The sequence below is a fragment of the Halichoeres trimaculatus genome, unplaced genomic scaffold (genome assembly GCF_033239565.1).
Source record: "Halichoeres trimaculatus isolate MK-OKI-2021-1 unplaced genomic scaffold, fHalTri1.1 fHalTri1_scaffold_3, whole genome shotgun sequence".
NCBI lineage: Eukaryota > Metazoa > Chordata > Actinopteri > Labriformes > Labridae > Halichoeres > Halichoeres trimaculatus.
This window is the reverse complement of record NW_027437181.1, coordinates 37322138-37334849: the sequence shown is the minus strand read 5'-3', so window position 1 is coordinate 37334849 and position 12712 is coordinate 37322138. Positions and strand designations below refer to the sequence as shown.

General features: G+C 41.9%; 2 protein-coding genes across 3 annotated transcripts in view; one reads left to right on the top strand and one right to left on the bottom strand.

Annotated features, from left to right (window-relative positions):
* Nucleotides 1-308: 308 nt before the first annotated feature.
* On the top strand, nucleotides 309-3336 carry mesd (mesoderm development LRP chaperone). Its single transcript, XM_074666801.1, has 3 exons — nucleotides 309-495; nucleotides 1438-1670; nucleotides 2530-3336. Exons 1-3 carry the CDS (start codon nucleotides 340-342, stop codon nucleotides 2792-2794), a joined length of 654 nt encoding a protein of 217 aa, XP_074522902.1. The 5' UTR covers nucleotides 309-339; the 3' UTR covers nucleotides 2795-3336.
* A 6270-nt stretch (nucleotides 3337-9606) lies between these two features.
* The window catches only part of cemip (cell migration inducing hyaluronidase 1), a 108344-nt gene continuing 105238 nt past the window's right edge, over nucleotides 9607-12712 (bottom strand). For both annotated transcript variants that reach the window (XM_074666891.1, XM_074666892.1), the window contains exon 29: nucleotides 9607-12677. In XM_074666891.1, the coding sequence (XP_074522992.1) occupies nucleotides 12550-12677 (128 nt within the window). In that variant the 3' untranslated portion in view covers nucleotides 9607-12549. The remainder of the gene's footprint in view (nucleotides 12678-12712) is intronic.

The window sequence follows — 12712 nt, the reverse complement described above, 5'->3', positions numbered from 1 at the left end:
TCTGTTCGCCGAGTGTCTGCTTGAGGCTGGCTCTGGAGGTACCTGAAGTCACACGCACTCCAAGCATATTGTTTTGTGACATGTACTGTTAAATAAAGATTGATACAAAAAAGTGTAGTGTGAAGCAGTGCAGCGTAGTGTAGTGTTATAATGAAGAATATGAAACAGGCATTGACAATCTGAATAGCAAAGAAACTTTTATTTCTTCTTATAATTGGTGTAGGTTTAGCACACAACAAGCCATGTTTTGTTGGTTTGATTTAAATCGTTACACTCTTTTACGACCTCTGTCATGTGACGGTAGAGGGTACAGCCAATCAGGGTGCACCATCTGTAAACATGGCGTCTGACTGTAGGTGGAGATGTGTTCTGCTGCTCCTCTTCACTCACCTTCTTTGTGTTTCTGTGACTGAAAGCAGCGAGAAGCCAAAGAAAAAGAAGGACATCCGTGACTACAATGACGCGGATATGGCACGGCTCCTCGAACAGTGGGAGGTATGTTTGTATGGTGTGTTTTAACACCTAGCTCTGAAACTAGCCGTTAGCATGCTGCCACCGTTTCCCTGTCTGAGTTACCTGAGCTGCTGTCCAGTTGTCTTTAGCATCTCTCACATCAAATATGATCCATGTCAGGGTAACTGAAGCGCCCTGAACTGACCTGAGGCGTAGCGGTCATCAGTTCAACACGTTATTATATTAACTTCAAAGAAGGTCCAATCTATTCAGTTAAATGTGGTGTTTCATGCACTAATGAAAATATTAAAGTTGGAAAAACAGGTTTCGATAGTGTGTGTTTCTGTCAGCGTTAGTGCTCGTTTCCTTGAGTGTATCACTGCTCCTTTCAGAGTAGTGCTCTCAGTTAGTACTCGCCAACTTAAGAGAGTGAGTGGAGATTTCCAGCACCTCAGTCCACATATGACTCTAAACTGCCGCTTAGTAAATTAAACAAACAATTGATATTAACTGACTAAATTCAACTTTGTACCCTTTAATGTTATCACTAAAATTACACTGTTATTAACCAGTCTGGTATGAGCACCTTCAGGCTTTTCATGGACAGCTGTTTTCTCAGCATCTGCCTGATGACCATCAGCCCTCTCCTTACAGCTGAAAATGAAAAAGTTGTTCAAAAAGCATCAGCTACAGGCATGGAGAAAACACTACCGAGTTTGATCACTCTGCTTCTCCACATCCCTGCATGGAGATAGTGTTAGTTTCACTGAACTACAGTGACTGTGTTAATTTTTCATTCCTTTTGATGTGTGCACATAACGTAAGGCACTCCCGTTTAAACACATACAGCTCAGTCTACTGTGATCCCATATTAGTAGACTGCATGAAATGAACAGTGGTATGTGATAAATATTATGTGAAGTATTATTCACAATTTCTTCATATCCTTAACTACACGACTAACAGCCTCTCTCTGTTCCACAGAAAGATGATGACATTGAGGAAGGGGACCTCCCAGAGCACAGGAGGTCTCCTCCTCCTGTGGATTTCTCCAAGGTAGACCCCTCCAAGCCAGAAGAGCTGCTCAAGATTTCCAAGAAGGGCAGGACTCTGATGGTTTTTGCGACTGTGTCAGGGGACCCCACTGAAAAAGAGACAGAGGAGATCACAGGCCTTTGGCAGGGAAGCCTCTTCAATGCTAATTTTGATGTTCAGAGGTGAGCTCTGCACTGTGAATTATATTTTCCATGATTGGCCTGTCAAGAACTCTGTGTGTACTTTGAAACAGTAGCTCTAAATGCTAGAATAAGTACATTTATATACCAGCAAGCGCAATTTGACAATGCTCCGTATGTGACACACTCACACGCACACAAACACTGCCACCACGGGGCTTGAGACTGTGACAATTGTTGCATATGCCACCTTTATCTCAGCGTGTGTGAGTAAAAATTTCATCTGGTCGCTTTGGTGCAAGAGCATATGTTATAATACCTCCTCTATCACTGGCATTGTATAAGACACAAGTTGCCCTCTTTCCTCTGGCTCAGTCAGCCTCCTCCACCTGCACTCTCTGCTGCTCTGAAGAGAGCACTGTCTTACATGTGCAGCAATTATGTGCATCACACACCAAAGACAGACAGAACTTAACAGCAACAAGTGTTTGACTGTTTGTAGTGATAGTAAGAGTCAGCCTCCTCACTTTAAGATTCACACAGTTCTGAACTCTGCTTATTGAAGAGGATGCTCTGTTAGAGCATGGAGCTTCTGTTTCATAGAGAGATCAGAGCTGACCACAGGATGAGTCAACTTTTAACCTGTGAAAGAGTTTAACTAATGACATGTCATGTTAACATGTTAAAAGTAAAAACAGCTGATGCTCTGATAAACTCCTCATCCATGAGTGTTACACAGCTACCTGTTTCCGCGTGTCTCTGTGACTGCAGTCAGAGCATCTGAGGGCTGGCAGCTGAAAGGAAAATCAAAGTGACACTTTATCATTGGATGAATCACAGTAATTATTATGAGTTTTAGGCTTTGTGGAAATACTCTAATGCTTGGATCTGTCTCCTGCAGGTTTGTCGTGGGATCCAACAGGGTGATCTTCATGCTGCGGGATGGCAGTATGGCCTGGGAGGTCAAAGATTTCCTGGTGGCTCAGGAGCGCTGTGTGGATGTCACAGTGGAGGGACAGGTGTTCCCAGGGAAGGCTGGGAACAGTGGCAGCAAAACTAAGCCTCAAAACGAGGTGAAGAGCAAGAAGAAAAACAAGAACAGGACAGTTGACAAGAAGCCAGACGTGGAGGGGAACAGAGCCAGCCAGAGGGGAGCAGAGCTGTGATGGAAATCGTACAGAAGGACTTTTTCCAGCCTGTTTCAGTTCAGAGTTCAGTGTTAGGAGTGAACATGTAGTTCCTCACCTCTGAGCTGCCAGTACAGGATCACTTCTTGGTCTCTCCTCCTCCTCCTCACAGCTGCGTTGAGTAGAGAGTTTCTGGCTGAAATCACAGTGTGGTACCAGCTCTCTGAAGAGACTCTGCTGCAGAGCTGTTTTCATTGTTTATCACCAGATGAAGATCAATCACACATACTGTTTAAAAAATCCCAAGAATTTCAACTCTTGTTTAAGTTTTTCTTTGCTAAGATCCAGCCCAGGTACGCTTTTTTGATAAATTGTTGGTGCATTTAAGGAAAAATGCATGATACCAAACCACTGATCACAGTTCTGTATTGGGGCTCCAGTTTTGAGAGTTGTGAATTGGACCTTTAGGTTCTGTTGTGTGGGTTCGGTTCAAATCAGCAGGATGTGATCAGACACAAAATAATGAAATTTCTGTTTGATTTTTCACTGCATTGAAAAATAAACATTTGTAAAAAATGAAATAGCTGCTGTTGAAATGTTGCTGAGTTTGGATCCCTGCTAACTTCACTAGTTCAGGAGCGAACAGTCAACATCTGTCTGTTCTTTGACAAGTCCACAGCAGTTGTTTGCTCAGTCCACAGAGCGATTGCTGTAAGATCCAAACAGCAGGAACAACATCGGTCAGAGTCTCTGACACACAACAGGGCAACACAGAAGTCCAGGGGCCATGTGACCTCCAACCAGGCAGCAAAGCAGGTTTGAGTGATGACTTGGGGCGCACACTTACAGCGTATGGCAAGCCCTTTTAATATTTAATAGCTAGTCTGGATATGTAATACAGATATCCGCAATTCAATTCTTCCTAGTCAAATTGAACATTTCAGATATCCACAATGACATTATTCCTATCTCAAATTCCAGATATCTTAAACTTTTATTTTGACTAGTCAAAATGTAATTACAAATATCTTGAAACAGAGTTTCGACTAGGCAAATTGATGTTTCAGATATCTGTAATGATGACAAAAGTCGTAGATTTCTTGCACAACTCTTTAGTGAATGTAGCTCTTGTTCCCCACAAAGTCCCTGATGATAAATTTGTTCTTTTTCATGGCATTTTCTAAATATCTTGCCGATGACCGCAATCGCCATTTCTTCTGCTAAGAAAACTGTTTAAATGATTTTTTCTCTTCTCTCCTCCAGTTTATTTGGGTCAGTATCCAATGGGAAGCCTCGCATGTCCAGCGTCATGAACACATTTCTGACAGTCAAAATCACATTTAAGATCTTTAACTGTAATTCTGGTTAGTCAAAACTGAATTAGAGAGATCTGCAAGTGACATTTAGGATGCGAGACGAGGCGAAGGGCAGCTTTCGGGGAGTCATTGCAGATATCTGTAACTCAGTTTTGACTTGTGGATACTGAGTTACAGATATCTCTAACTGTCATTGTGACTAGTCAAAACTGAATCATAGATATCTCTGACTATATTTTTGACTTGTCAAAATTATTTTGTTGATATCTATAATGTTAATTCCAGAGAGTCAAATGTAGCTATTAAATGTTAAAAGGACTTGCCATATACAGCGTCTCTGGTGACACACTCCAGCCACATGAACTCCAGCATTGGCTTACATTAGGAGGAACCCAGGGCCAACCGCACCAGCATGTGGTCTCACAAGGGGTCTGAGGATCTCATCTCTGTAACCAAACCGGTCATGCTGGAGGACGTTGCAGGCAGCAGAACGTTCTCCACGGCATCTGCAGACTCTGTCACATCTATCACATGTGCTCAGTGTGAACCTGCTTTCATCTGGGTAGAGCACAGGGCACCAGTGGCCAATTTGCCAATCTTGGTGTTCTCTGGCAAATGCTAAACGTCTTGCACGTAGGGACTGTAAACACAACCCCCACCTGTGGACATCGGGTCTTCATACCACCCTAATGGAGTCTGTTTCTGACCCTTTGAGCAGACACATGCACATTTGTGGTCTGCTGGAGGTCACTTTGCAGGGCTCTGTCAGTGCTCTTCCTGTTCCTCTTTGCACAAAAGGAAGAGGTAGTGGTCCTGCTGCTGGGTCATTGCCCTCCTACAGCCTCCTCTACATCTCCTGATGTTAGGGCTGGGCGATTATGGTAAAAATAAGAATCCCGATTATTTTAAGTGATATTGAAATCACAATTAATATACACAATTATTTATTTATTCAAAAACTTCAGTACTGAGTTAAACACAACTTTAAAGAACCAGCAATTGGCACATACAGTATTATTGATACACACAAGTCCCACACACTTGCTGTGGCTGCACATGGAACACAGAAGAGCTATGAAGCACAGGAACTTGCATACATCTACACTGTGTGGCATATTAATTGTTTTTCTTCGATTATATTGTTTTTATGATTGTCAGATGGCAAAATTGAAATCACGATTAAAATCCAATTAATTGTCCAGCCCTACCTGATGTACTGGTCTGCCTCCTGGTAGCGCCTCCATGTTCTGGACACTACGCTGACAGACACAGCAAACCTTCTTACCACAGCTTGCATTGATGCACCATCCTGGATGAGCTGCACTACCTGAGCCACTTGTGTGGGTTGTAGACTCTGTCTCATGCTAACACTAGAGTGAAAGCACCGCCAGCATTCAAAAGTGACAAAAACATCAGGCAGAAAGCTCAGGAACTGAGAAGTGGTCTGTGGTCACCACCTGCAGAACCACTCCTTTATTGGGGGTGTCTTGCTTATTGCCTATAACTTCCACCTGTTGTTTGTTCCATTTGCACAACATGTGAAACTGATTGTCAATCAGTGTTGCTTCCTGAGTGGACAGTTTGATTTTACAGAAGTGTGATTGACTTGGAGTTACACAGTGTTCTTTAAGTGGGTCAACTGGTACTGGGCCGCACAAAAAATACTCAACTTATATTATTTCAGTTTGATTTATGATCTGATTCTAAGCAATGCTATATTTTAAAAAATGGCTGGATTCTCTCCATCATACCTGCCTATGACTCATTCTTGATGCCAAGCCCCCATAAAATGGACAAAAACAAACATCTTTGGAAAGTTTCTTTGGACAAGGTAAAAAACAAAACAGTGAGGAGACGGAAGAAGAGCCAGTCCGTGAAAATATTGTCTGACATCAGGTTGGCAACCGCTGCTCTATACAACTTGCTTCATGGTGTTGTACAAGATACCTGAGTGATTCTCTGTATATCATTGACAGACACTTCAGAGAATTCCAGCAGACACCTTATTTATTTAAACTCTGCCACCATAACACTGTCTACTGTAAATAAATCAAAAGCACACACTTTTTCACCTCATTTCCCAATACAACTGACGGAAAGATAACCATAATAGAGCTGTGACTGAAAATCCCCGGCAACAACAAATGTGTAGGCAAATGTGCATTACTTTTAAGTGTCCTCTGGAAACACTTTTGTTGTGTTGTGGTCTGTCAAATTGATGAAGATGTTTTCTTAATTTGCTTGTGTTTTGTCTTTTTGCATGTGTTTTCTTAAGTTGCAGCGCTGTGAGCGCTCAGGGCCACCATATGTGTGGCTCAATACTGACACCTGCTGGATTTTAAACATCATTGCAGGCAACAGAGTTGAGAGACTCAGCTGGCATACTGATTCAATGACCCAGAACACAGAAAAATTTGTCATTGAATTTTATATGGTTTATTGTATCATAACCTAAATTGAAAATAAGTTTAATACCTTTAAAATATACAGTTAATAAAAAATGTAAACACACGTTCCCATGTGAAAATCAAAGTGAAAGTGTCGTGAAGGATGATGGCGTTTATACACTTGTTTTTTGCGGTAAGGGGTTAAATAAAGTATCATTAAAAAAAACAAACAAACAAACAAAAAAAAACAATAGGAGACTGAAAATGGTTGTAACATGGGAAGACTTTTAACACCACCAATTCCACCAATGAGGTATTGTAGTTGTAGTTGTAGGGTAGATGTAGTTTGTAAGGCAAAATGCGATGCATTTTTCCCATGCTTATTTCAATCCACTATGCTAATAAAGCTAGCTAAACACTGGCTGACAGGGGTGGGGTGGCTCGAAAAATACAGTGAGTTGGAGGTGCTGAAGCAAAATACGTCACAACCATACCTGTTCTCCCCTATGTTTTTGAAATATCTTGGCATTCAGGTGTTCCGTTTTTTGAAGCAAGTTCTCCATTTTCAGATCAAGCAGAAACTGAGAGGAACAGGATGAAGTAAGGAAATAAAAACAAACACCTTATTTGCTGATATAAGATCAAGATGGCCCTGCACGGCGGAAACCTGACTTTATCTTTCAGGCTCAGTATTACAGTGGCTTGAAGGAAAGAAGTGAGCTTCAAAGATCTGTCATTGTTTTTGCAGACGCATCCCATTGACTGATGCACTCCTCAGAAACAGTTTGGCTTCTCAGTGACAGGTCAAACAGCACCCTCATGTGGCTTTCTCAAAGCGACACACGCACCGACACAGGCCTTCTATAAGCTCCACACGCACTGGGGCATCGGTATTAATGGACCCATCACTGATGTCTTCCTCTAACTGCTACAAAGCCCACGGGTACCTTCAGACCTTCTTTGACCTTCCTGGAGCCGACCACTGGCTGAGTCTTTCCATTATGGCTTTTCTTTCATCCATTCCTGTGATAGTTTCCTTGCTATTTTCCACCTCTTTCTCATTTCTTTTCCCACTTCAAAGTACTTGAGCTCATTTTAGCTGAGTGTTTGATCATTTTCTGCTCTTCTCAGTACATTATTTTCCAAAGTACACTGTTCTCCTGTATAACTGTGTGTCGTCAGCATAGTTATGGTAACTGACTTTGTTGTTTTTTTATAATCTGAGCCAGTGGGAGCATATAGATGTTAAAAAGAAGAGGCCCCAGGATGGATCCTTGGGGGACTCCACATGTTATCTTTGTCCGCTCAGATGTACAGTTACCTATAGACACAAAACAGTCTCTGTCCTTCAGGTAAGATTTAAACCAATTGAGTGCTGTACTGAAACTGTGCCTCTGTCTGTGTTCAGGTGGATGTCATTAAACACCTTAACCAGAGCACTCTCAGTGCTGTGATGAGGCCGTAAACCTGACTGGAAGACATCAAAACAGTCATTCAGTGTCTTGAAATTATGTAATTGCTGAAAACTGCTCTCTCAATAATATTACTTAAAAATGGTAAATTGGATATGGGCCTGTAATTGTTTTCCACTGTCTTGTCTTTTTTTTTTTTTTTTTTTTTTTTTTTAACAGAGGCTTGATCACAAAAGATTGTCTAGCATCCCTCAGTAGTGAATTATAAATTTGAATTAAGCCACAGCCAAGTTCATCAAAACCCAGAGTGCGCTCAGAGAAGAAGAAATACTGAGGCATGACACATGCCTGAATCAATCAAGAAGATCCAACCCGTCATCTTATTAATACTACATAACACCTGTGTGTGTGTGTGTGTGTGTGTGTGTGTGTGTGTGTGTGTGTGTGTGTGTGTGTGTGTGTGTGTGTGTGTGTGTGTGTCAGGGTGGGGTTGTGACACAGGATTTAGATTTTTTAAAACTATGTCTAGGCAGAAATATTCAAAGAGTTTCACTGAGCTCTTCATCCTCCCTTAGTGAGCTGCTCATTTAACATCTTTAAACCCACAGCACCACCTGCTGGCTGCACTGAGTAACTGTTTCTGTCTCCTGAAACGTCCTACAGGAGATCCTTCAGGTTAGTTGTGTCCTGTGATCTGCTCTGGGAAGCTCTGAGGCTAACTTAACACTGCACATGAAGATGCATTATTGAAATCATTTTCAGTCACTAATTTTGTTGATATGATGTAAGGAAATCCAAAAGCACTTGGTGGATTTTTAAAAAAATGGTTCTGGGTTTGTTGTTCCCCTACAGTGAGTTCACTGGGGCTGGGAGATCAATGGAAAATAACAAAAACCCACAATTAGAGCTTTTAAAGGAAGTTAGCATAAGTTCATGCAGAACACAGGAGTCATCCTGACTGAACTGATGTAAAACTGGCGTGTCCATTATTCCCCCTTCTACATTTGATTTCTTTTTCTTTTTTGTTCCACCAAACATTTCCATTCTAGCTGATGTGTGTTTTTTTTTAATTCCATTGCTTCTATAAATAATCCCTAATTGTTCATCTGTTCGTGTTAATTTCAGTCACTTGTTTCAAAATTACAGAGTAAACTGGGTTAAGAGTGGGACAACTGAGAAATAACCAAATTCCAGATAGAAGGTTCAATTTATGGTGATTTTGATTTTTGGCATCGTCGACCAGCTCATGTGTTCACCCTAGATATATTCATTTTGTCCAACCTGCGTCTCACCTAGACCTAAAAACAACCTGTATCATCCAGTCAAAAAGAGCCCTGCTAAAAGTTAGTCTCGGACCAACTTTTTCTCCACAGTAGATCAGAAAGAAAATTTTGTTACAGCCTGTTGAAGGTACAGATCATCTGTGGAACAATCCTCAGAGAGAGCTGTTCCTTTCAGTGCAAAGAACACAACTCTAACATAAAAAAGGACATGAATGAGTCTTTGGCCTTTGTTGGTTTAGTTATGTACCAGAGGTGTAAAACTTGTGGTTAGCCACAGGTGCATGGAAAGTTGGTGAACTGTTGATGTTGTAGGAGGTGAAGTTGAGCGGTGGCAGGCTTTATTGACAGATGGGAGGAATATTTAATTCAACAAAAGGTTAATGCACGATTTTTTAAAAAGTGTTAATGTTATTAGTCATCAATACTCTCTGTTAGAAACATGAAAATGATTATCCTGTTCAGGGTTGTTGGTGGCTGGAGCCTATCCCAGCAGTCTTATGGTGAGAGGCGTGGTACACCATGGACTGGTCTCCAGTCAATCACAGGGCTGACATATGGAGACAGACAACCTTTCACACACACGCTCACACCTATGGACAATTAAAATGCACCACCAAGCAGCCCTATAATTTCTTTATTTCAAAATTTTTTTTTTTTTTAAGCCACAGGGACCGGATGACTGGTCCATGTTCAGTACACACTGAGAGACTCCGCGTGGAAAGTGCTGTTTGCTCTCACATGTTCAGTCCCAGAAGGAAACAGTGACAGCAAGCTGCAGTCAGTGATGTTTGAACAAGCATGATTTATTTCTGCATCCAAGTCCTGAAGGAAACTCAACATCACAGGGCTTTTTTACTTTATGAGCCCAAGCCACATACACAGCACATTGATTTACAGTTCAATCATGCACTTCACCAAGACTTGTTAGCAGGTTTACACTCAGTGTTTGGCACAAATCCTTTAGAATGGAGCTACAATGGACTCTCACATGCAGGATACATACAGGACTGAGTAGTGTTAGGTCTGGGTCGGCTGTGTCTGCACAATAAATAAGTATAAAATATATCTCTGAGTAATCTTTGATTTAAAAACAAACATACAAAACAACGTTCACTGCTACAACTTCCGAAAAAAGACCAGCTATTTCGGTAAACAGAAACCTTAGTCTTTTCAAAGCCAAACACTTTTAAGAGGGGGGGATTGCACATTAAAAATTCCCTGTTTGAACAATTACAGTGGAAACTTTATCTTAATTAAACCTTTGACATTGTTAATAAAGGCTTCTAGTTGAAGAAAATACAGAACACCGACAAAAGACTTCCAAACAATGACGAGAAACAAAATGTGAGGGCAAAGCCACAACATCAACAAGTCCAGATCAAAAGAGGAATGTTTCTGCTTTTCTCTCTTCCTCACAGCGAGGAGAGCAAGAGGACACATGGGGCTAATCGCCAACTCCTCGTCCTCTCTTCCTTTGAGTGGGGAATGTTCAGTTTTTCTCCTGATGACCTGAGCCCAGACTTCAGAAGTACTGTTAGATTTAAAGTTTAGCTGACCCTTACACTCATGGTTAACAGTTTTAGAACAGCCCAGTTTCCCAGTTTTTCATTGAAATGATGCAGTTTGATGTCTCATTATACTCTATAAAACCTGTAAACCTAAATGCACTCTAACATTTGGCCTTGTTGATGTATCCACCTTTTAATCTGACTCTCTTCTTCTTTTCTTCTTTAAGTGCTTCTGGCAGAGCTTAGGCTGATGTTTGGACTCAGGAGGATGAACCCCTGACCACCAGGCTCATTCCAGAGGGTACTGCATGGGGGAGCTGGTTTTGGTTTTGGTTCAGGGTGCCTCTCACTCTGTAGAGGTCCCAGACCCTGTATCCAGACTAACCAACCACCAGACCATCCAGCTTCCTCCTCCATATTCCATCTGATGTCCCACCCCCAGGAACCATCCTTTCCTTAGCCTGCACCAAATACAGTGTACAGAAATCCTGATGATGAAGCAAACAGTTCAAACTTTGGTTGACTAGTCCATCTTCCTGTCATCAGTAGTCGAATGGAGGGGTCTGATGGTCCAGCCTCTGGTTTTTCTTCTGCCTCTGTCTTAGTGTTGGAAGTCTTTCTTTAGGCAGTCTGACCTGTTAAAGCTGCAGCTCAAAGGCCTCTCTTCACAGTAACTGAGACTGGGACACTACCATCTCTCTGAAGCTGTTGACTCTCAGAAACTGGTCTTCTGGTTCTGGTTTGGCTCTGCCAGACCTCTTCCTGTCAGAGTCTCCAGTCCCAGTGTGTGAGTGTCTTTGGATACAGAATGAAACTCTCCTCACTGAGCTCACCTTGACTTTCTTTGACTTCATTTCTCTGGAGCAAAGACCTCTTTCTGGAAATGCTCTGATGTTCTGTCTCTCTCTCTGCATGATTTGTCTTTTCCTGCTTGTTTTTAGAGCATTACGTGACTTTCTGCAGAACAACACTGTTCAGAAATGCTCAGCACGAGGGTCCGGTCCCACGCTGTATTAAGCTCTACTTTTATACTCAGAGATGTTAGAGGGGAAAACCTGGGACTCCTAGAGGAATTGGTAGCTCCAACTTTAAAGGCTTGATCAACCTCCATTGCTGCAGAGCAGCAACTTTGAGTTGTTAAAGGGCCATTCTGTACGATTATGAAATTTACATTATTTCTCAATTTTGTGTAACCTGACCTGTTTTATTTACCTCTGGCAGTTTATCTCTTCCTTTTGTACCACTACAAATTATTCATTGGACTTAAACTTCTTTAATTTCAATAAAAAATGTAAAAACTGGAGCGCTCCATTTCAGACCTACAGGAACATTCACTGAAGCTTTAATTAATTAGTGTCATTATCCCACAGCAGCACCCGCCTCCATCACGCCCCCTGTGCTCTCACACTCAGACGCACAGCACTGTCAGTGTCCTGGTGTGGGAATTAACAGCACGTCTTTATCAAAAGGGAGAAGAAGGACAATGTGTAAACAAACAGTACGAGAGTCATGCACACACATATGCTCTCTGATCCACTCAATGATGAGTTTTTAAAAAGTCCAAGTTCACTTTCCACCTGAAAATATATAAATATATAAACAACCAAGACTTTAAGATTATGTTTACTAAGACATAGGGAAACGGGACAACCATCCCTGCTGATGTCTGAAGACTGTGACTTTGTGTAATGGCAGTGATAGTCACTGGTTTGATCCCACTAATAAATGTAAAGAGTTTAAAAAAGGAAAATCCTGGACCTTTGGTTCTGGACTCTGCAGAGCAGGCAGTGTTTGCGTGTGTGTGTGTGTGTGTGTGTGTGTGTGTGTGTGCGCGCGTCTGTGTTCCCAGTCTGGATCTGGGGGGTAAGTCTTTTGGCAGTGCCACCACTCAAAGCTTCAGCTTGTGAACCACTGGGACAGGCAGGACTTGGTGGATCTTGGCTCGGTCAGCGTCTGCCTCCAGGTGGACCCAGTCAGGGCTGAAGGTGCTCTTGTAGCCCACAAATGCCAGCTTTTCTGCAGGACAGAAAAACATGATGACATGATAATGT